Genomic DNA, 25,263 nt, shown 5'->3' with positions numbered 1-25,263 from the left:
GTGCCCTCTTCCTCACCTCCGCCTGTCTCCCCCATTCTTCCTGTTCTCCCCATGTCCTGTCTGCCAACCACCAGTTCTCTGTAGTTAAGAATCTGGGTTTTTTTTTTTCTTTGTGTTTTTTTTCTTTGTTCATTTGTTTTGTTTCTTAAATTCTACATCTAGGTGACATTATGTGGTATTTATCTCCCTCTGACTGACTTATTTCAGTTAATATTATACCTTCTGGGTCCATCCATGTTGTTGCAAATGGCAAGCTCTCACTCTTTATGATGGCTGCGTAATATTCCATTCTACTCTGTCAATTTGATAGTCTAACTACCCATTATAAGTGGGATCATACAGTATTTGCCTTTTTCTGTCTGAGTTATTTCATTTAGCATGATATCCTCAAGGTCCATACATTTTTTTTAAAGGTAGAATTTCCTTTTTTTAATGGCTGAATATTACTTCACTGTGTGTGTGTGTGTATGTGTCTTTATCCGTTTATCTATCAGTGGAAGCTTACATTGTTTCCCTGTTTGCTTATTGTGAATAATGCTGCAGTGAACATGGGGGTGCAGAGATCTCTTTGAGAGCGTGATTTCATTTCATTCGGATGTGTACCCAGAAGTGGGACTCACTGGATTGTGGTAGTTCCAGTTTTCTTTTGTTGAGGACCCTCCATACTGTTTTCCATAGTGGTTGTACCAATTTACATTCCTGCTAACCGTACATAATGGTGCCTTTTCCTCCACATTCTTGTCAACACTCGTCTCATCTTTTGGATACTAGCCATTCCAACAGGTATGGGGTGATCTCTCACTGCAGTTTTGATTTGCAGTTCTCTGAAGATCAGTGATCTTGAGCATCTTTTAACAGGCATGTTGGCCATCTGGAGGTCTTCTTTGGAAAAGTATCTCTTTAGAACCACATAAAGTGGGCCTGGACCCTAGGTCTGCAGGGGATGATGAGGCACGAGGGGCAGCTGGGGTGCGGCCCAGTTTTTAATCAGGTTGTTTAAGTTTTAAGAATTCTTTGTCTATTTTGTATAATGTCTCTTTATCAGATGTGCCTTTGATAAATATTTCCTTCCAGCCTGTGCCATGTCTATTCGGTCTCTTGATAGTGCTTTTCACAGAGAAGTTTTTAATTTTAATGAAATCCAGCTTATCAAGTTTTTCCATGGATCATGCTTTTGGTGTTACATTTAAAAACGTCATTGCCAAACACAAGTCATTTAGATTTTTTCCTGTGTTGCTTCTAGGAGGTTTATCATTTTATGTTTCATATTTAAGTCTGTGATCCATTTCGAGTTAATGTTTGTGAAGGATGTAAAAGCCTAAGTCTTGTTTTGGGTTTTTTGTTTGTTTGTTTTTCTTGCTTTCTTTCTTTTTTCTTGGTTTTTTTTTTTTTGCAGGTGGTTGTCCTGTCCTTCTGGCTCCATTGTGTTGCTTTTTCTCCTTTGTAAAACATCAGTTGACTATATTTATATGGGTCTATCTCTGGGCTCTCTATTCTGTTCCACTGATGTGTTTGTTTCTCTTTTGCTAATACTACACTATCTTGACTACTGTAACTTTACAGTAATTCTTGAAGTCGGGTAGTGTCAGTCCTATCTTGTTCTTTTCCTCTGCACCCTCATGTTCACTGCAGCATTATTCACAATAAGCAAACAGGGAAACAATGTAAGCTTCCAATGATAGATAAACGGATAAAGACACATACACACACACACAGTGAAGTAATATTCAGCCATTAAAAAAAGGAAATTCTACCTTTAAAAAAAAATGTATGGACCTTGAGGATATCATGCTAAATTAAACCACTTTTTTTTTTTTTTTTTACAGTGTGAACATTAGAAAGTAAAACCGAGATTTTCTGTGACCCTCCCCATCCTACTATTGTCCTTCCCATCCCAGGAGGAAACTGCTGGGTCCTTCTGGAATATGCTGGTCCCAGGTGATTTTCTGTGCTGTTACGTACATCTGTACGTAAAAATTAAATTTAAATTTGGCTATTTAGGGTCTTTGTCCTCTGCACATAAACTTTTCTTTCTTTATTTTTTAAAAGATTTTATTTATTTATTTGACAGAGATCACAAGTAGGCAGAGAGAGTGGTAGGGGGGAAGCAGGCTCCCTGCCGAGCAGAGAGCCCGATGCAGGACTCGATCCCAGAGATCATGACCTGAGCTGAAGGCAGAGGCTTAACCCACTGAGCCACCCAGGCACCCTGTACATAAACTTTTCAATCAGTCTCTCCATATCTACAAAATAACTTGCTGATGTTTTGATTTTGATTCCACTGAATCTGTAAATCAGGTTGGGAAACTGACATCTTGACAGTATTGTGTCATCTTACCATGAACATGGAATATCTCTCCATTTATTTAGTCCTTCATTGATTTCTTTTGTAACAGTTTTATAGTTTTATTCATATAGATCTTATGTATGTTTTGTTAGATTTATGCCAGACATTTCTTTTTGGGGGATGCTAATATTGGTGCTGTGGTGTTTTTTTGTTAAGATTTTACTTATTTGACAGACAGAGATCACAGAGAGGCAGGCAGAGAGAGGAGGAAGCAGGCTCCCTGCTGAGCAGAAAGCCCGATATGGGGCTCAATCTCAGGAATCTGAGATCATGACCTGAGCCAAAGGCAGAGGCTTTAACCCACTGAGCCACCCAGGCGCCCCTAGTGTTGTGTTTTTAATTTCAGATTCTACTTGTTCATTGCTGATATGTAGGAAAGTGACTAACCTTGTATCCTCCAACCTTGCTGTAGTCACTTAATAGTTTCAGGGGTGTAAGGAGGTTTTTTTTTTTTGGTGAATCCTTTTGGGTTATCTGCATTTTTCTCGTGAACAAAGACAGTTTTTGTTTCTGCCTTCCCAAACAGTATATCTTTTTTTCCTCTTATCTTATTGTAGTACCTACGACTTTCACTATGATGCTGAAAAGCATTGGGGAGCAGGGACATCATTGCCTTGTTTCCGATCTTGGAAGGAAAGCTTTAATTTCTCACCATCAAGTATGGTGTTAGCTATAGGGTTTTTGCAGATACTCTTTTTCAAGTTGAGGAAGTTCCCTTCTATTCCCACTTTACTGAGGGTAGTTCATTCTTTAAACAGGTATATAACATTTCATTGTGTTGACGAACTATGTTTTATTTAATTCTTTTTGATGAATACTTGGTCTGTTTCCATTTCTTTTTGCTATTTTAAGTGGTACTGTTGTGAACAGCCTTGTACATACCTCTTTGGGCACATGTGCAAAAGTATTTTTCTGTAACAGGTGCCTAAAAGTGCAATTGCTGGGTTGAGAGATATGCATTTTTAATTAATTTTAATTTTTTAAATGTTGAAATAATTACAAATCTATAGGAAACTTGCAAGTACAGTATAAAGCACTTCCCTCCACCAAATCACCTGAGAGTAAGTTGCTTACCTGATGCTCCATCAGTACCCCCCAGCATCTACAAGATAACTTGAGGGTGCATCTCCTTCAGACAAGGACATCCTGCTCTATCTCCTCGGCATAACCATTTGAATCAGGAAATTAATGTTGACGTATTACTACCACGTAATCCTTAGACCCAATTCAAGTTTCACCAGTTGTCACAATAATGTCTAATAGAAGGAATCTCCATTTACTGATCACCTAGATTTCCCAGTTTTACCACATTTGCCCTGGTATGTAAGGTTGGGTCTAAATATTTTTTCAGAATCATTTCAGACTCAGTCGCAAGCATGATCCTCATTACATCTTAATAGTAAAGTGTGCATTTCCTAAAAACAAGCACACTTTCTTCCCCAAGCTCTGTAAATCCAAAAGATCAGGAGTTCTAAATGGATACTTTAAAAGCATGATCCAGTGTTACCATCTGGTCGATAGACTTCTTTAAGCTTTCATTGAGTGCCCCAATAATGCCCTTTATAGGTTCAGGATCCAAGCCAGGATCACCTGTCGGATTTAGCTGTCACAATTTCCTTGATCTCTAGGATTGTTGTGCAGTGCGGAAAGCTGTTAGCTCATGTTTTGTCCACTTCATAGTGTTTACAGTGGGAGGGCTAATCTGACACCAGTTTCGCCGTCATAGCAAGAAGCAAAAGTCTGCTTCAGAATTTTAGAAGCTAAGTTATTAAGTGCTATGACTAAATTTTCTTGTGGATTATATGTTTTATAAAATACTGCATTTGTCCTGTTTAAAGGTTGGGATCTTGAGTTCCACCTTGTCATATTAATATTGCCACATCTGTTTCTTTCCTTTTAAATGTCACCTGGTATATAGTTCTCTATTAGTCTATTCTGTGTGTGATTATTTTGTTCTAGGTGTGTATGTTGTTAACAGCATATAGTTATCTTTTTATTCTGTTTATCTTTTGATAGATTTGCCCTTTTTACACTCAATTTTTTTTTACTGATATAATTGTACATATTGTGTTAAAGTTCATGTTTTCTGTTTAATATGTTTCTTTTTTCTGTTTGGTGACTTTAGTTGGATTGATTTTTAGTTGTTGGTGTTGACCTTTTATTTTTTCCATATCCTATATATAGAGTTTCTGTATCCTAATATATCTCTTCTATAGCCTAGACATCTCTCTCTCTCTCTCTCTCTCTATATATATATATATATATATATATATATATATATATATTTTTTTTTTTTTTTTTTTTGCTATGGGAAGTGGATTTTTAAAAATAGTTTTTTTTTTTTTTAGAACAGGTTTAGACTTATAATGCCAGGCTAGTATAGAGAGTCCTCATATGCTCCACATTCGGTTTCCGGTATTTTTAACATTTTACATTGGTGTTGTATCTCTGTCACAATTAATGAACCAATATTAATGCACTATTATTAACTGAAGTCCATACTCTATTCATATTTCCTTTGCTTTTATCTAAAGCCCCTTCTCCTCGCTTCTCGGCCTTTTGGCTAAGATCAAGTGTAGTATCTAAAGTCCCCCCTTTTTTCTTGTTCCAGGATCCAATCCACATACCATAGACCTGTCTTCATTATAATTACTTAGGGTCTTCAGGCTGTGCCAGTTTCTCAGACTTTTGTTTGTTTTTAATGACCTTGGTTTTGAGGAGTTCTGGTCACATACTTTGTAGGATTGGAATTTGTCTGATGTTTTCTCATTATTATATTAGGGTTATAGGTTTTTGAGTGAAGAACACACATGTGTAGGGGCTGTCTCATCCCGCCATATCAAGGGTATATACTATCAACATGACACATCACTGTTGATGTTACTCTGATACAGTGTTTCTTAGATGTCTCCACTATAAAGTTACTCTCTTTTCCCACCTACATTTTCATAGTGTAATCTTTGGAAGGAAGTCAGCACTTATGAAGTGGAAGGTTAGGTTTCATCTCCTTGAGCTAGAAATTCTATGTAAATTGAGTTCTTCTATTTTATCCCTTTTGTGTATTTGTTTAATGTATATATCAGCATGGACACAGGAACATTTTGTCCTTCGGATTATAATCTAATATTATTTTGTTGATTAAATTGTCCAAGTTTAGCCATTGGGAACTCTTTCATTTGACCCTGTTCCTCTTTGACATATACTGATTAATATCAGTATTTTAAAAAATACTTCATGGTGCTAGAAGATGCTTCAAACTCATATATTTCTTATTCCAATCCTGTAATCTGCCATTTCTCCAAGGAGTTCTGTTTTTCTTTAATTGGGCAGTGGTATTTAGAAACCAAGATCTGGGGGTGTACTCATTGCTACTGGGGTGTTATTGCTTCTAGGCCCTCTCGGGTGACAGAACAAAGGCATGTCTGCATATTAGCCCATGTCTATAAGTATTTCTGTATGTAATCATCTGTGTGTATATTAAGCCACACATGATTCATACTGAAGTCTCCAACTCTAATCAATTATCATAGTGATCATTCCACCCTTTTTTAAAACTTTTTTTCTTTTTCTTTAAATTCAATTAACATATAATGTATTAGTTTCAGAGATAGACTTCAGTGATTCATCAGTATTATGTAATACCAAGTGTTCATTATATCACACACCTTCCTTAATGTCCATCACCTAGTTACCCCTTCCTCCTACCCCCTCCCCTCCAGCAACTCTCAGTTTGTTTTCTATGATGAAGAGTCTCTTACAGTTTGTCTCTGTCTCTGATTTTGTCTTATTTTTCCCACTCTTCCACTATGAATCTTGTTTTGTTTCTTAAATTCCACTTGTGAGTGAGACCATATGATAATTGTCTTTCTCTGACTGACTGATTTCATTTAGTATAATACCCTCCAGTTCCATCCATGTTGTTGCAAATGGGAAGATTTCCTTTTTGGATGGCTGAGTAGTATTCTACTATAGATCTGTATCTATACCTATACCACAACTTCTTTATCCATTCATCCATCAGTGACCATCTGGGCTCCTCCCATAGTTTGGCTTTTGTGGACATTGCTGCTATAAACATTAGAGTGTGGGTAACCCTTCGGATTACTACATTTGTATCTTTGGGGTAAATCCCTAGTAGTGCAATTGCTAAGTCATAGGGTAGCTCTATTTTCAGCTTCTTGAGGACCATTCATACTGTTTTCCAGAGTGGCTGCACCACAGCTTGCATTCCCACAAACAGTGTAAGAGGGCTCCCCTTTCTCTGCATGCTTGCCAACATCTGTCATTTCCTGACTTGTTAATTTTAGCCATTCTGACTGGTGTGAGGTGGTATCTCATTGTGGTTTTGATTTGTATTCCCTGATGCCGAGTGATGTGGAGCATTTTTTCATGTGTCTGTTGGCCATTTGTGTGTCTTCCTTGGAGAAATGTCTGTTCATGTCTTCTGCCCATTTCTTGATTGGAATATATGTTTTTGGGTGTTGGGTTTGATAAGTTCTTTATAGATCTTGGCTACTAACCCTTCATCTGATATGTCATTTGCAAATGTCTTCTCCCGTTCTGTAGGTTGTCTTTTGGTTTTGTCAACTGATTCCTTTGCTGTGCAAAAGCTTTTGATCTTGATGAAGCCCCAATAGTTCATTCTTGCCCTTGTTTCCCTTGCCTTTGGCGATGTTTCTAAGAAGTTGCTGTGGCTGAGGTCGAAGAGGTTGCTGCCTGTGTTTTCCTCTAGGATTTTGATGGACTTCTGTCTCACTTTTAGGTCTTTCATCCATTTTGAGTCTATTTTTGTGTATGGTGTAGGGAAATGGTCCAGTTTCATTTTTCTGCATGTGGCTGTCCAATTTTCCCAACACCATTTATTGAAGAGATGGTCTTTTTTCCATTGGATATTCTTTCCTGCTCTGTCAAAGATTAGTTGACCATAGAGTTGAGGGTCCATTTCTGGAGACTCTATTCTGTTCCAGTGATCTATGTCTGTTTTTGTGCCAGTAGCATACTGTCTTAATGATTATGGCTTTGTAATAGAGCTTAAAGTCTGGGATTGTGATGCCCCTAGGTTTGGTTTTCCTTTTCAACATTCGTTTGGCTCTTCAGGGTTTTTTCCGGTGCCATACAAATTTTAGGATTATTTGTTCCTGCTCTGTGAGAAAGGTTGATGGTATTTTGATAGGGATTGCCCTTAAAGTATACATTATTTTAGGTAGCACGGACATTTAAACAATATTCATTCTTCTAATCCATGAGCATGGGACGTTTTTCCATTTCTTTGTGTCAGCCTCAATTTCTTTCATAAGTGCTCTATAGTTTTCTGAGTATAGATCCTTTGCCTCTTTGGTTAGGTTTATTCCTAGGTATCTTGTGATTTTTGGAGCAATTGTAAATGGGATCAGCTCCTTAATTTCTCTTTCTTTTGTCTCATTGTTACTGTATTGAAAAGCAACTGATTTCTGTGCATTGAGTTTATATCCTGCCACTTTGCTCAATTCCCATTTAAGTTCTAGAAATTTGGGGGTAGAGTCTTTTGGGTTTTCCACATAGAATGTCCTATAATCTGTGAAGAGTGAGCATTCGACTGTTCCTTTGCCAATTCAGATGCCTTTTAATTCTTTTTGTTTTCTGATTTTGAGGCTTGGACTGACTCCTCGTACTGTGTTGAACAGTAGTGGTGAGAATGGACAGCCCTGCTGTATTCCTGACCTTATGAGAAAAGCTCTGTCTTTCCCACTGAGAATGATATTCACTTTGGGTTTTTTGTATATGGCTTATATAATCTTGAGGTATGTTCCCTCTATCCCTATGCTGTGGAGAGTTTTAATCAAGAAAAGATGGTGTGATTTACGGTTCTTGTCCTTTCTTTAATGTATGTGGTTTACGATGTTGATTGATTTGTGGATGTCGTACCATCCTTGTAGCCCAGGAATAAGTCCCACTTGGTGAATAATCCTTTTATTATACTGGTTGGTCCTATTGGCTAGTATCTTGGTGAGAATTTTGGCATCTATGTTCATCAGGGGTATTGGTCTGTAATTCTCCATTTTGCTGGGGTCTTTGTCTGGTTTTGGGATCAAGGTAATGCTGGCTTTACAGAAAGAGTTTGGAAGTTTTCCTTACATTTTTATTTTTTGAAACAGTCTCAGAAGAATCTTTAAATGTTGGGTAGAATTCTTCTGGGAAGCCAGCCAGCCCTGATCTCTTTGTTGTGGAGATTTTTTGATTACTGCTTCAGTTTCTTTGCTGCTTGTGGGTCTGTTCAAGTTTTCTATTTCTTCCTGGTTCAGTCCTGGTAGTTCATACCTCTCTAGGAATGCATCCATTTCTTCCAGATTGCCTAATTTGTTTGCATATAGTTGCTCATAGTATGTCCTCATAATTGTATTTCCTCGGTGTTGGTTGTGATCTCTCCTGTTTCATTCATGATTTTATTAATCTGGGTCCTTTCTCATTTCTTTTTGTTAAGTCTGGCCAGGGGTTTATCCATTTTATTCATTTAAAGAACCAGCTCCTAGTTCTGTTGATCTGTTCTACTGTTCTATTGGTTTCTCTTTCATTAATTTTTTCCCTTTAATCTCTGTTATTTTTCTTATCCTGCTGGTTTAGGCTTTATTTGCTGGTTTTTTATCCCCCAGCTCCTTTAGGTATAAGGTTAGGTTGTGTATTTGAGACCTTTCTTATTTCTTGAGAAAGGATTGTATTGCTATCTACTTCCCTCTTAAGACTGCCTTTGCTGCATCCCAAAGGTTTTGAAGAGTTGTGTTTTCATTTTCATTTGTTTCCATGAATTTTTAAAATCTTCTTTAATTTCCTGGTTGACCCATTCATTCTTTAGTACGTATGCTCTTTAGCCTCCATGTATTTGAGTTCTTTCCAGATTACCCCTTAGGATTGAGTTCCTGTTTGAAAACACTGTTGTCTGAAAATATGCAGGGAATGATCCCAGTCTTTCGGTACCAGATGAGACCTGATTTGTGACCCAGTATTTCATCTATTTTGGAGACTGTTCCATGTTCACTCAAGAGGAATGTGTGTTCTCTTGCTATAGGATGAAATGCTCTGAATGCTCTGTGAAGTCCATCTGCTGCAGTGTGTCATTCAAAGCCCTTGTTTCCTTGTTGCTCTTCTGCTTAGATGACTGTCCTTTGCAGTGAGGGAGCATGTTAAAGTCCTGTTACTGTATTATTATCGATTTGTTTCTTTAATTTTATTAGTTGGTTTATATAAGTGGCTAACCCCATGTTGGTGTCACAGATATTTACAATTGCCAGATCTCTTGTTGGATAGACCCTTTAATTATGATATGGTGTCCTTCCTCATCTCTTATTACAGTCTTTGGTTTAAAATCTTATTTCTCTGATATAAGGATTACCACCCCAGCTTTCTTTTGATGTCCATTAGTATGATAAATGGTTTTCCACCCAATCAGTTTCAGTCTGGATGTGTCTTTAGGTCTGCAATGAGCCTCTTGTAGACAGCATATAGGTAGGTCTTGCTTTTTTATCCAGTCTGATGCCCTGTGTCTTTTGATTGGCAGCATTTAGCCCATTTACAGTCAAGTAAGTATTGAAAGATGTGAATTTAGTGCCATTATATTACTATATTAATTACTATATATTAATATGTATCTATTATTAAAATAACTGTTTCTGTATATTGTCTCTGTTCCTTTCTTGTCTGTGGTACTTTTGGGCTCTCTCTTTCCTTAAAGGATCCCTTTAAAAAAAAAAAAAAAGATTTTTATTTATTTATTTGACAAAGAGAGATCACAGGTAGGCAGAGAGGCAGGCAGAGAGAGAGGAAGTAGCAGGCTCCCTGCTGAGCAGAGAGCCCGATGTGGGACTCGATCCCAGGACCCTGAGATCATGACCTGAGCTGAAGGCAGAGGCTTAACCCACTGAGCCACCCAGGCGCCCCTAAAGGATCCCTTTTAATGTTTCTTGCAGGACTGGTTTAGTGATCACAAATTCTTTTAGTTTCTGTTTGTCCTGGGAGCTTTTTATCTCTCCTGTTTTGAATGACAGCCTTGCTGGATAAAGTATTCTTGGCTGAGTATTTTTCTCATTTAGCACTATGAATATATCATGCCAGTCCTTTCTGGCCTGCCAGGTCTCTGTGGATAGGTCTGATGCCAGTATAATGTTCCTACCCTTTTAGGTTATGGACCTCTTGTCCTTAGCTGCTGTCAGGGTTTTCTCTTTGTCTTTGAGATTTTCAAGTTTCTCTTGTTAACTTATATTTACTGATTTTTGAGGAGTGTTCTCTATGCCTCCGGGACTTGAATGCCTGTTTTCTTCCCCTGATTAGAGAAGTTCTCAGCTATAATGTGCTCCAATATACCTCCTGTCCCTCTCTCTTTCTTCTTCTTCTGGGATCCCAATTATTTTGTTGTTCCACTTTAACAGTATCACTTATCTCTCAAATTCTCCCCTCCCCATGATCCAGTAGATTTATCTTTTTTCTCAGCTTCTTTAGTTGTCTTCTGTATCACTAATTCTCTCTTCTGCCTCATTTATCCTAGCAGTTAGAGCCTTCATTTTTTATTGTACCTCATTAATAGCTTTTTAAAATTTTAGGTTGATTAGATTTTGGTTCTTTTATTTCTCCAGAAAGGGATTCTCTAGTGTCATCCATGCTTCTTGCAATCCCAGCTAGTATCTTTATCATTGTTAATTCTGAACTCTAGTTCCAACTTCTGCTTATATCCATACAGATTAGGTCCCTTGCAGTCATTACTGCCTCTTGTTCTCTTTTTTGAGGTACGTTTTTCTCTCTTGTCTTTCTTTCTGGAGAAGAATGGATGAATGAGAGAACATAATACTAAGATGACAACAATGATCTCAGAGAAATATACCCTAAACAAATCAGAAGAGACCTGAAATTGAAAAAAAAAAAAAGGAAAAAATAAGAGAATCAGACAGTTGAACAGAACAGATCCATACATATTGGATCCTGTGTGTATTTTGGTTTGTTTGTTAGAAAACTAGATCCTAAAATTGTAAAGAAAGAAAAATTTAGAGGTACAAAAATAAAATTACATACAATGAAAGGATAGAATGTAACTGTAAAAAATGAAAAAAGATTTACAGTTGATAAAATAAGAAATTGGTTGTAAAAGGAATGAGAAAGAAAATTAAAATTGAAAGACCAAGGAATCATGGGGAAAACCCCTATGAATTCTGTGTACCGTATTTCCCTAATGCTGGAGTTTTGCATTTCTCTATGATCATAAACTTGGTCTTGGCTGGATGTTCTTGCTTATCTTCTAGGGGAGGGGCCTGCTGCATTGATTCTCAAATGTCTTTGCCCCGGGTAGATTTGCACTGCCCTTGCGGTGACGGGGGGCGAGGGGGGGGGGCAAGTCTAGTCATCTGCTTGGGTTTACTTTCAGGAACTTTCATGCCCTGAAGGCTTTCCGTGCAGCTTTAGAGGATGAGAATGAAAATGGCAGCCTCCCAGTCTCCAGCCCTGGAGCCCAAAGCTTGGCTCCCCACTTCTCAGTGCGTCCTCAGAGAAATACAGTCAGTCATTCCTGTCTCCCTGGTCTCCGGCCACACTCCATGCTTGTGCGGCATGTGACCGAGCATTTCTATCACAGGTACAAGACCCCATTTTGAGTCTCCAAACCCTGCAGACTCCTGTTGCACACTCCCATGCTGCTTCTTCCGGGGGAAGAAGGGAAGTCTCGTTGTAGTTCTGCCACTCCCTGGGCCCCTGCTCTGAGAACAGTGGCCCGACTGTGCCATTGTTTGTGGTATGTGGCAACCCCAACCTGAGAGCCCACTCCTGGGCTCACTGTTTGCTGCCAGCTTCCCTGCTCTGATGCCTGAGAGCTCTGCTGCACTCAGGCACCCCCAGTGCCTATGACCTGGGGATCCTGAGACCACACTGTCCCACCTAGCATCCGCCCCCGCTTAGCCACCTGAGTGATGGCCCTCATCAGACTTCTAAAAGTTCTGATTTGGCATTCAGCTGCTTATGGCTTATGGCTCATAGCTGGCTTATGGAGGCTCCCTCCCCCCATGGTTTATCTTTGCCTCGATTCACTTCCCTGTACCGACCTTGCAGAACATGATCGTTTTTCTATTTGCAGAGTTGCAGCTATTCTTCTCTTACATCTCCAGTTGAGTTCATAGGTGTTGAGAATAATTTGATAGCTAGCTAGCTGAATTCCTGGGACCGGATGAAACTAAGGTGTCCTACTCCCCTGCCATCTTGGACTCCTCCCACTGTAGCCCTCTCTTACCTACAATCTTGCTCTCCAACAGTGAGAAGCCAGGCTCCTACAGTTCATCACCCACTTACCCATTTATTCAGTTCTAGTATGCATGCGTAATAGTTTGAGAATTGATAATACATATACTCCGCTGGGAAACTACGTGCCCATATGGGGGGAATGATAGGTGTCAAGTCCAAAAGCAAGCAGAGCTGGGCAGATGAGTCTGCCTCTGAGAACAGATTCTCTTGTGAAAAGCTTTTCCCTCAAGCCTTTTAAGTGGTGTGTAATCAGAGCTGCTCATCTAGATATGGATACTGGGGTTGGGGGAAGGTACCCTGGATCAACACAGTGTAGTGCAGAGTTTACAAGATATGGAGGGGGATGTAAGAACCTGGCTCATAATCAGTGGCGCTTTGGACCCCAGTATTCCTTGTTGCAAGGTGTACATTCTATGGGCTGGGCTTGGTGTTCTGTACAGTTGAGCCTTCAGCTTCTAGTGGAAAGAAGACTGTGATCAGTAAACTTGGTGAGATTCAATGCGAGATGATCTCAAGATCCTTAACTTAATTATATCTGCGAAAACCACTTTTCCATTTTGTTTTTGGTGGAGATACGTTGTTTGTAGAAGGAAATCAACTCATTGTGTCTGGATGGCTTCTACCGGTTTTCCTTTTGTGGTATTAATCTTCATGACACCCTCTAAAGGGAAACAGCGATTACAAGAAACTATTTCAGAATGATTTTGTTTTATGGAAAAATATTAAATTTTAAAAATCTTTTTTTTTTTTTTTAATTTTTAGGATCTGGGGACTCTGATTTTCGTCTGGAGGATGCGTTGAAAGAAACTTCCTCAGTAAAGCGTGAGTATTAATCGAACTATTAAAAACAAACAATAGTGATCAATATGCACTACCCACTCAGAATATACACCCAAGGAAAACACTTTTTGTCTGAACTGATCGGATATAATAGGGGTGTCATAAATTGCATTATTTAAAAGAAAATCTGAATATTTAACATCATTTGTTTCCATTGTGAAGAATAGCACACAATGTGTAACAACTGATACAGCATTTTCCCCAGTGGCCTTAGAAGACTGCCTTTCCCTCGCTCAAGGAAAAAGTACTTTGAAGTGAATAAGAGGTTTGTTATTCCTACTAGATTTTTTTTTAAATGTTTTTTCTTGGGCGCCTGGGTGGCTCAGTGGGTTAAGCCGCTGCCTTCAGCTCAGGTCATGATCTCGGGGTCCTGGGATCGAGTCCCGCATCGGGCTCTCTGCTCAGCAGGAGCCTGCTTCCTCCTCTCTCTCTCTCTGCCTGCCTCTCTGCCTACTCGTGGTCTCTCTCTGTCAAATAAATAAATAAAATCTTTAAAAAAAAATGTTTTTTCTTAAAATGGTGTCTACATGTAAACTCTCAAATGTTAAGCTTTGTTGTCCATTTCTCTTTACATTTTTTTGAAAAAGAAAAAAAAACCACTTTTTTTTTTTAAAGTGTGAACATTAGAAAGTAAAACCGAGATTTTCTGTGACCCTCCCCATCCTACTATTGTCCTTCCCATCCCAGGAGGAAACTGCTGGGTCCTTCTGGAATATGCTGGTCCCAGGTGATTTTCTGTGCTGTTACGTTCATCCGTACACATAGATTGGTGTTTTTGTTTTACATGATGTGTGAGGCTTTTTATTTTAGTTACGCATGTAACTAAACAACAACAAACAACCTTGTTTGCATTTAGTAAGTATTGAAGACTTGAGTGAGTGTTATCTAAGTTTTATGAACTGGCAGGCTTAAACCCACCGAACTGTGTTCTCTCACCGATCTGGAGGCCTGGGGTCCAAAATGAAGGTGTCGGCGGGGCCACGCTCCCTCTGAAGGCTTGAGCGCAGGAAGCTTCCTGGCTGGGCACACCTGTGGTGGCTTGTAGCTGCCTCACTCTGGTCTCTGCCTCCTCCTTTGTGTGGTGTTGTCTTCCCTTCATCTCTTCTGGGGGTTCTGTTTGTTGGATCTGGAGCCCACTGGGACAATGCGGCACGCTCTCCTCGCAGGTGCCCTTCATGACATCTGCAAAGAGCGTTTTTCCAAATAGGGTTCCCGTTTGTGGCATCTGCGGATTAGGACTCCACTATGTATTTGCGGGGCCACTGTGGGACTACATCATTATATCTATACTTCACACATAACCTTGGGCTTTGTGGAGCTGGCATCCCAGTGACGTGGCTCTGGCTGTGTCCAGTGTTGCCCTTTTCTTACTGGCCAATGTGTGATTTGCTTTCATTTTGCATAATTACAAATAGGGCTTCAGTGAACATTCTTGTCCATATCTTTTGTATATAAGGTCAGTGGGACTATCAGGCTGAAGGGTGTATGTATTTTCTGTTTTACTAGATTCTGCCAAACTGTTTCCAAAATGAATATACCATTATATATTCACTGAATACCGTTCAGTTCCTTTTCTTCCAGATCTCCACATCAACCAGATTTTATTAATCAAAGGCATTTTACCAATATGATGGACAAAATATCTTGTTGCTTTATTATGCATTTTCCTCATTATAGTGAGATGGAACATCATTTCATATATTTATTGGCCATTTGTATTTTCCTCTTTGGTGAATTATCTATTCATATCCCTTCCCCATTTTTTTCTGCTGGTTTTCTTGTCTTTTTCTTATGGGTTTGAGGAGTCTCTGTGTATTCTGGATTGAGAAAGGCAGGGGCTCTGGAGCCAGACTTCTTGTGTCCGAACCCCGCCTCTGCTACTTCCTGCCACCTTTGGTGAGTCTCCTGACTTCTCTGTGCCTCCATTTCCTTGTGTCTTACGTGAGGTTAATAATAAGCCCTACTTCCTAGGATTATTGGAAGGATTAGGTGAGTTGGCCCGTGTAAAGTGCTCAGCACAGGACTGGCACAAGTTCAGTGCTCAGTGAGTGTTGGCCATTATATTGTTCCTTGATTCGACTCTGGCTGAGTTTCTGGTATCAGGCAAGGCTACACGAGGAATGCATGCTTACATAAACTGGCCAACAGATTGAAAGCAATTCTTGTCAAAATCCCAGCTAGAGTTTTTATAGAAACAGACAAGCTGATTCTAAAATTCATACGAAATTCAGGGGACCCCAAATTGCGAAATTGTCTTGGAGCACCTGCGTGGCTTGGTAGGTTAAGCATCCAACCCTTGATTTCAGCTCAGGTCATGATCTCAGGGTCATGAGATCGAGCCCCACATCAGGTTTCATGCTGGGTGTGGCATCGAGCCTGCTTAAGATTCTCTCCCCGCCCACCCCCCGCCCCATGCTCATTCATGCTCTCTCTCTCTCTCTATCTCTGTAAATTAAAAAAAAAAATTCCAAACTAATCTTGAAAAAAAGAAAAAGTTGGAGGACTCACACTTCCTAATTTCAGAACTTACTACAAACCTGCAGTGATCGAGGTGGTGTGGCACCAGCATGAAGAGACCTGGAGTTCAGTGGAATAGAATTGCAGAGTCTAGAAATAAACCATTATATCTATGGCCAGTTGACTTTTGACAAAGATGCCAGGACTGCCCAATGGGGAAGGAATAATCTCTTGAATAAACGGTGCTGGGACAGCTGCATATCCAGTTGCCAAAAAATGAAGTTGGACCCTTGCCTCACACCTTATAAAAAAAATTAACTTAAACTGGATGATAAACCTGAAACCAGAAATCTCATAGAAGTTCATTTTCAGGGGCACCTGGGTGGCTCAGTGGGTTAAGCCTCTGCCTTCGGCTTGGGTCGTGATCCCAGGGTCCTCTCTGCTCAGCAGGGAGCCTGCTTCCTCCTCTCTCCCTCTGCCTGCCTCTCTGTCTACTTGTCATCTCTGTCAAATAAATAAGTAAAATCTTTTTTTTTTTTTAAAAAAAGGAGTTCGTTTTCATGTATGTTGTGAGGTGAGAGCTTAGAGTATTCTCAGGTTTTTCCTGCGTGTGCTCACGTCCTGTACATGCAGGTGGCCTTTCGGATTCCCAGAGGAAGGACACTTAGTTTATTAGCAGTGATGGTTTTAATGAAATCATGTAACATCTCCCCAAACAAACATGACCAAAAATACCAAAAACCTAAATATAAAGACCCCCCAGTTAGGAAATTTGTTACTTTCCTAATGGGGGACTTCTAAATACTTACATCCCTTCTCCGGGAGAAGGCAAACCTCACCCGATCTTCATCAGCACCCGTCAGCCAGTGTGCCCGGGACCCGTAGGAGCACCAGCACGTGGTGTCTTTGGTTGAATAACATTCCCCAATAGCTCATCACTTTTTTTTTTCTGTCTTAGCTTACATTTCATGCTACTGAGATTCAGAGAGATAGACTTGTTGATTTCTCCTTGGCTCAATTACATTTTCTGGTGGAGAATGTTTTGGTTTGTATCTTGTACGTTTCTTGTGTAAACAATCCCTGAACCTCCTAGGTCAGGGTATTGTCAGTGACCTTCATTCATCAGTCAGCAGTGTTTGAGTACCTGCTTGCTGCCAGGCACCGTTCCAGGTGCTGGGCATACTGTAGGGGTTAGGCCTGTGCTCGTGATGTCATTTTCTCTGAAGAGACACAGTGGATGAAATAATGTCAGATCTCACTGAGTACTCTGGAACAACTACAACCAGTTGACAGGGTAGGGAGGGCTCGAGGAGGTGGCAAGTGGTGGTAGTTTAGATGAAGTGGAAAAGGCCTCACTGATGAGAGGTGACCCGCAAGGAGTGGAGGAAGTGCTGTCAAGGCCAAAAGATCAGGTGTAAGAGTCCTGAGACAGAAGAGGACTGAGCTGTCTCTGGGACTCAGAAGGTGGCCTGTGTGACTAGAGTGTGGAGGGTGCTGGATCATATAGGGCTTCTAGGACATAGTGACCCCTTTAGTCTAAGCACAAGGCAAAGCTTCTGGAGTAGTATTTTGAAAGCTGAGTTATTGAGCTGTAATTCACATACTGTAATTCACCTATTTTAAAGTGTGCAGTCCAGTGGCTTTTAGTACATTTACAGGGTTGTGCAATTATCACTACAGTCCATTTGATTTTGCTTTTAAAGACTTTGACAGTGAGCACAAGCAGGGGGAGGGGCAGAGGCAGAGGGAGAAGACAACTCTCCACTGAGCGGGGAGCGCAATGTGGGGCTCGATCCCAGGACCCCAAGATATGACCTAAGCCGTAGGCAGAGGCTTAACCCACTGAGCCACCCAGGCACCCCCACTACAGTCCATTTTAGAACATTTTCATCATCTCAAAAAGAAACTGTACCCTTCAGCTGTCAGTCCCCTGATTTCCCTCTTACAGATATCTCATATAAATGGAGTCATATAACGTGGACTTCACGTGTGGCTTCTGTTACTGAGCACAGTATTTTCAAGGTCACCCCTGTTGCTTTCAGAGCTGCTTCTCCGTCCCTTCTCCCCCCGTCTTTCCGTCTCCACCCCTTTTCCCTCCTCGTCTTCCTTTCGCAGTGTGTGCGCTCATCTCACAGGGAGCACACTTCTGCCTTTGCCCTATGCAGCTTCTTTTCTTTTCTTTCTTTCTTTTTTAGTTATTTATTTGAAGGAGGGGAGGGCAAAGGGAGAGACTCTGAAGCAGACTCCCCGCTGAGCAGGGTTAGAGCCCAACACAGGGCTTGATCCCAGGACCTTGAGATCATGACCTGAGCTGAAGTTAAGAGTTGCTTGCTTAACTGACTAAGCCACCCAGGCGCCCCTGCCCTAGAAAGCTTATGAGTTTCCCCTTTCCTCGGAAGGCCACGGACGCCATCATTAAGCCCCCTTGGGGGAACGTGGCCAGTGTTGTTTACTGTGTTGTCATAGGCGCATGTTAAAAAGAAACCCTCTGGCCGGAGTGCTGAGCAACAGAGATGCTCTTCTAAGTTTGTCATTTTGAGAAAAGCTTCACAGAAATAGGTTTCTTTATTTTAGGAGCTCACTGCTTTCATGAAGTTGACCTACTGTTCTAATTCCTTGATAAGTATCTAGACTTTCCTCCTCTCAATTATGGATAATAAATCCCATTTAAAGGTTCACGACAGGAAAATCTGTAGTTAATAGTATCTTAAAAATCATACAAATCCACGCTAACATTCTACATCCTCGCAGGCTCGGGCTGTGACAGAGCCGCGGGCACGTGTGGTAAGGAACGAGCTCTTGAAATGGCACCTGCAGATTTTCAGAGAAACCACACTTCTCCAGAAACCGTGTACTTGGGCAGAACTCCACAGAGCTATAATGATCACGACTGCGTGGTACTGGGTCAATCAAATAGAACGAGAGTCCAGAAAGAAACCCTTATGATGTCTCTGGCCAGTTGACTTAAAAAAAAGTCTGGAAGAAGAAATATCTTTCCGTGAGCTGTTTGAGTGCTGCGGATTTTAAAGTACTATTACATAAGGCTGGCACATATTGCGTGGAGCGCTGGGTGTAGTGCATAGGCAGTGAATGCTGGGACACTGGAAAGAAAAAAAAGTGAATAAAAATTTAAAAAAAGAAGAAGAAGAAAAAAAGAAAAAGAAAGTACTAATACATAAGTGACCATTGCTTTCATGAGAATTGCTCAAATAACAGTTCCAGTAATGTATCGCCACAAGATAGATACACAGAGCCTCCTTTTAAATTTTACAGCTTAAAGTCAAATGGAAATTATAGACCTGAAATCCTCTCCAAACTGTTGATGAGCTGGATTAAAAAGTGTATGTGTGATGACGGTAGGTCCTCACACGTGGTCCTCTCATCAAGCCACCCCCTGGTGTGGTCTTCACACTGAGGCGCGTTGGTGCCCCAGAAGCCTTCCCAAGGAGGCGGCAGGCGTGCTTGCTTTAAGGGAAAGACTTGCCATTGCCTCAGCTTCCAGATGTCCTGAATGATGGTGGACTAAACCTGTAGTCGTGGACATGATCTCCTTTCCCACCGATCCCTCTTTGTTTAAAAAAGTACTGAAGTAAAATTCACAAAACCTAAAATCGGCTGTTTGAACACATTCACAGCGTTGGGCAACCACCGTGTCTATCCGGTCTCCACACATCTCCATCCCTCCAAAGTAAAACCCCTTGTCCTCCATCCCCTCTCCCCTTGCCCCAGACAGTCACCAATGTACTTTCTTTACCAGTTGATTTATCTACTCTGGGTATTTCGTGTAAATGCCATCATATAATACGTGACGTTTTGTCGTTCATTTAGCAGCATGTCTCGGAGGCTCACCCACCGTATAGCCAGCATATTGGTGCTTCGTTCTCTTTATGACCGCTGTGCCGTTGTATGGATACACCACGCTTTGCTCATTCATCGGCTGACAGCTGCTTTCTCACAGCTATTGAGAATAAGGTTGCGATGAACATGGATGTGCAGATGCCTGAGATCCTGATTTCATTTCTTGCAGATAGAAGCCCAGAAGTAGTGTTGCTCGATCCAGCGGTAGTCCTATTTTTGTCTTTTTTTGAGGAAGCACCATACTGTTTCCATGCTGGCTGTACCATTTTATGTTCCCTCCAACAGTGTGCAAGGGTTCCCTTTTCCCCACAACCTTACCAGCCTATTACCTTTTGTGTGTGTTTTTAAATAATAATCATCTTAACAGCTGAGGTGGTCTCTCATTTTGATTTGGGTTTTCCTGATGATTAGTGATGACGAGCTCATCTTTTCATATACCTGTTGGCCATTTCTTTGGAGAACTAGCTAAGTCCTTTGCCCATCTTCTAACCAGATTACTTCTTGCTTTGCTACAGAGTTGTAGGATTTCCTTACGTATTTTGTATATGAACCCCTTATCAGATATATGATCTGCAAATATTTTCTCTCATTCCATACATTGCCTTTTCATTTTGTTGACTGTTTGCTTTGCTGTGCAGAAGCCTTTTGGTTTGATACAGTCGCGCTTGTCTGTTTCTGCTTTTGTTCCCTGTACTTTGGGTATCACATCCAAGAAATCGCTGTTAGGTCTGATGTCAATTTTTTTCCTGTTTTTTCCCTAAGGGTTTTTTGGTTCTAGCTTTATGTTCATGTCTTTATTTTCCAATTAAAAAAAAATTATAGCCCTTCTAGTAGGGATGAAGTAGAGCCTCATTGTAGTTTTTATTTGTGTTTCCCTGGTGACTGAGGAGGTCTTCATACATACTGAATGCCAGAGTTTCATCAGATACTATTTACAAATATTTTCTCTCATTTTATAGGTTATCTTTTCAGTTTTTGAAAATGTACTTAGATTCACGGAGGTTTTCAGTTTTGATGAAGTTTAATTTACCCTTTTTCTTTTGTTTCTCATGCCTTTGTTTCTCATGCCTTTGAAAATTTGTGGCCTTAAAATCTTAAAAAAAATAAAAAAATAAAAAATATTTGTGGCCAGATTGATCTGTTTTGCGGTAATTTTGTATATAGCCAACCTCCTTCTTCTGCATGTGGATATCCAGTTGTCCCAGCAACATTTATCAAAAAGACCATTCTTTTCCACCACTGAATGGTCTTGGCACCCTCTTGAAAATCAATGGCCATAAATATGTGGGTGCTTTCTGAAATCTCAATACTGTGACATTGATGTGTGTACACACACATACACATTCTTTTAAAGATTTATTTATTTATTTATTTGACAGGCAGAGATCACAAGGAGGCAGAGAGGCAGGCAGAGAGAGAGAGGCAAGCAGGTTCTCCGCTGAGCAGAGAACCCGATGCGGGACTCGATCCCAGGACCCTGAGACCATGACCCGAGCCGAAGGCAGCGGCTTAACCCACTGAGCCATCCAGGCGCCCACACATATTCTTGATATATATGTATATATATCTCACACACATACACACACACACACTTAATGCCAGTATCACACAGGTTTGATTACTCTAGGTTTGTAGTGTGACTCTTCTAATTTTATTTTTCCTGTTCTTTTGGCTCTTTGGGCCCCCATGTAATTCCATCTGAATTTTAGGATCAGTTTATCCATTTCTGTAAAAAAAAAAAAAAAGGCAGTTGAAATTTTGGCAGAGATTGCATAGAATCTGTAGGTTGATTTGTGTCATATTGCCATCTTAACCGTAGCAAGTCTTCTGTGACAATGGAGTGTTCTGCTTAGACTCATTATGGTTTCAACACTGTTTTGTGGCTTTTAGTGTACAAATCTTTACACATCCTTTGTTAAACTTATCTCTAAAAGTTTTATTCTTTTAATGCTTTATAGTGAAATCACTTTGAGTTTTGTGTATGGATCTTGTGTCCAGCAGCTTTGCTGGGCTTATTATCTCTAAGAGGTTTTGGTTTTTTTTCTTTTTGTTTTTCTTTTGGTGGGGGATAGGTCTGGGTTGTTAGGGTTTTCTGTATGTAGGGTCATGTCATCGTTGACTAGAAATAGTTTTATTTCATTCTTCACAGTCTGTCTAGGTGAGATGATCAAGTGCCTTATTTCCCTTTGTTCTATTAGTTTTGGGTATTTTAGTGATTGGTTTTTCTTATATTGATTTACCCTTGCATTTCTGGAATGAATCTTACTTTGCCATGTTTTATAGCCCTAGTATGCTTCTGGATTTGATTTGCTAGTGATTTGTTGAGGATTTTGTGTCTCTGTCCATAAGGGTTAAAGGTCTGTGGTGAATTTATTATTTAGTTATCTTGTGGTGGCTTTAGTATAAGGTACTACTGGCTTCACAGAGTGACTTAAGAAGTATTCTGTCCTCTGTTTTGGGGAAGACTTTAAGAAGGATTGACTGATTTTTCATTATTTCTTTTTCCTTAGATTCACTTAGTCAAGGTATAGTATATCATTGGTTTTTAATACAATGTTCAATGATTTATCAGTTCAGTATACCACCCGGTGCTCATTTTTCTTTAAATATTTGGTAGAAATCACCAATGAGGACTTCTGGTCCTGGGATTTTCTTTCTGGGAAGTTGTTAAATCCTGATTCACTTTGTTTATTTGTAGGTCTAGTCAGATTTTCTGTTTCTTCTTGAGTCAGTTTTGGTTGTTTGTGTATAAGAATTTGTCCATTTCATCCAGGTTATCTAATTTATTGTAATATAATTTTTCATAGTGTTCCTTTATTCTTTTTATTCCTGTACGGTTGGTAGTAATGTCCTCTCCTTCATTCTTGAATTTAGTAATTTGGGTCTTCTTTCTTTTTGTCTTGGGTTGGTCTGTTAACAGTTTGTCAGTTTTGTCAAAAGGGATAAAAATATATGTATATAAAAAATAGATGTTTATAAAAAATAAAAAATAAAAAAAAAAAAAAAAAGAAAAAAAAAAAAAAGAAAAAAGAATCAAATTTTTGGATTTGTTTTTTCTCTTTTTTATATTCTCTATTGCAATTATTTATGCTCCAATTTTTATTTTCTTCTGCTTGATGTAGGTTTAGTTTACTCTTTATCTAATTTTTTTAAAGCTTTTATTCATTTATTTGAGATAGAGACAGAGAGCGCACGCAGAGGGAGAAGGAGAGACAGAATCTCAAGCGGACTCCACACTGAGTGTGGTGCCCAATGCGGGGCTCAGTCTTCTGACCCCGAGATCATGACCTGAGCTGAAATCAAGAGTTGGACCCTTAAATGACTGAGCCACCCAGGGCCCCTATTTAATATTTTGATGTGAAAGGCTAGGTCGTTGATCTGAGACTTTTAAAAATGTCAATGTTTACAGCTAGAAATTTCCCCTCCAGCACTGCTTTCACAGTAACACATAAGTTTTGGTATGTTTTCTTTCTTTTTCATTCACCTCAAGGTATTTAATAATTTGCCCTGTGATTTCTTCTTTGACCCATTATTTCAAGTCTTCCTTTCTGATTTTCTGTCAAACTGTTCTTTCTATGATTGAAAGGATGGTATTGAAATCTACAACTATTATTGTCAAATTACCTATTCTTTGATTTTTGCCTTTTTTTTTTTTTTTTTTTTGCTGCTTGTATTTTGGGGCTTGGTTACTGGGTTCATGTACATTTAAAATTTTATCTTCCTGCTGCATTTATCTGTTCATGATTACAAACTGTCATTCTTTGACTCTTGTAACCATGTTTTTCTTGACGTGTGTTTTATCTGGTGGTGCCATAGCTCCTCCGCCTCTCTCACAGTTGCTGTTTGTATCATACTTTTACCCGTCTTTTTACTTTCAACCATTTTCTACTTTTGCTCTTAAATTTCCTTTACTACTTCTAATAGTAGGAACAGTTACACTAAAGTCTTGATGTCTAAGGAAAGCAACTATTAGAAAACCGTTACATAGTATGCTGTGTGATAGGAGTGAAAGGAGTCTGTATTTTCAGAGGAGTCCGGTTGTGCTGAAAAACCCAATAGTTATGGAGTAATAACCATGCTTATATAAAATATTTTGTCAGTATTATACTACTTTCAGTTCATAATACACTCCCACACTCTCTTGGGAACATAATCTTGGTCCATCCCTGGGCAGTGTTATTTATGGTTACGGTGCCAGGTTGATAGTGGTGGAAACCAAGGCCTGAAGCTCCCACGGGTCATGCCCAGACTCTGGAACCCCCAGGGCCATGGGGTCCGTTTTATCCTGCAGATCGAGGCTGAACACCTCACCCCATTAATCTTCAGGTCCCCTGTGGGGCCGTGTCTGCTTTACCACCAGTCGTCTGAAGGAGAGTGAATGGAACTGGTCTCTCGTTTAAACCTTGCACATTCCGCTGTCATCCTCACAGGGGTTGTCAGAGGCCTTAGAGGGGCCTCAGGGACTAAGACAGGGGCACCATAGTCCTGATGTGACATCCCTGAGCTGTGAAGTGGCTGCTGTATTTTGTTACTAAATGTGTTCCCATGCTGTCCCCCTTCTCCATTTTAGCACGATGGGACCATGGCACCACAACCAAGAGGCCAGGGACAACCCGAGCTCCGCCAAAGCCTGCAGGTAATATGGCCCCTCTGAGGAGAACATTTATATTCCAGTGTCCTCTTTCAGGGAAGGATTTTGGAACCTGGTGCTTCTGTGTGACTTTTTCTTGGAGTTGTTTCAGCTTTCTCCAGATGGGCCACTTTACTATTCAGACATCCTCACTCATGTGAACAAAACCAAAAAGTAAACCTCGCCTTGGGGTGGGGGCACAGTCATTGCTCCCATCTGGGAACTTGTTACTAGTACTTTCTGATCATGCTACCGTGTTTCTGGAAGTGGATGGCTACCATTCTTCTGGAGAGGCAGTCATGACCGAAGAGAGAGTTACCCCTGCTCTGTGATTTGCGCTCATGTCTTCACATTTCCACCCTCAAAGGGCTTCTTTGTGACCATGCAGCCTCCCTGTTTGTCTGGTCTGTGGACTCTGCACTTGGTTTTGAATCTTGAGTCAGTGCATGTAATCAGTGAGTAGACAGTTAAAATGGTCTGTTTGCATACACAGCATACACAGAAATAGAAATTAGTTGAGAAGATGGTAACACAGTGCAAAGAGAGAGCAGCAACTCGATTCATCTGTTGGTATTTTCATTACCAGTGTCTGTGGGAGTCGGAGCCCAACTTAAACTTCTTTGTCTGAACTCACCAATTGTGTCGATCAGTCGAACCCAGGAGTGTTTTGCGTTTTTCAGACTCTTGTACCAGTTGTTAATCAGTTGGCTGTTTCCTTTGTGTTTTGATGCTCACCGAAGGTGCGTTTGGCTTGGCCGATGCTTTGGATGACCCAGACAACGGCCGCAGGAAACCGAGCACGGGGGGAGGAGGTAAGTCGGAGCTGGTTGGAAGCACTGGCCGGCACAGCAGCTCCCCGAACCTTGTAGTAGCTCATTAA

The 25,263-nt window shown here is 40.3% G+C and overlaps 1 protein-coding gene and 1 pseudogene across 4 annotated transcripts in view; both read left to right on the top strand.

Annotated features, from left to right (window-relative positions):
* The window catches only part of CD99L2 (CD99 molecule like 2), an 89,880-nt gene that overhangs the window by 36,280 nt on the left and 28,337 nt on the right, over positions 1–25,263 (top strand). For all 4 annotated transcript variants that reach the window (XM_059157073.1, XM_059157074.1, XM_059157070.1 and 1 more), the window contains exons 2-4: positions 13,361–13,420; positions 24,324–24,389; positions 25,124–25,195. In XM_059157073.1, the coding sequence (XP_059013056.1) occupies positions 13,361–13,420; positions 24,324–24,389; positions 25,124–25,195 (198 nt within the window). The remainder of the gene's footprint in view (positions 1–13,360; positions 13,421–24,323; positions 24,390–25,123; positions 25,196–25,263) is intronic.
* On the top strand, positions 4,891–4,966 carry LOC131822429 (U2 spliceosomal RNA; annotated as a pseudogene).

This window comes from Mustela lutreola, chromosome X (genome assembly GCF_030435805.1).
Source record: "Mustela lutreola isolate mMusLut2 chromosome X, mMusLut2.pri, whole genome shotgun sequence".
Classification (NCBI taxonomy): Eukaryota; Metazoa; Chordata; class Mammalia; order Carnivora; family Mustelidae; genus Mustela; species Mustela lutreola.
The sequence above is the reverse complement of the archived record's forward strand: the minus strand, read 5'-3'. Positions and strand labels throughout refer to the sequence as shown.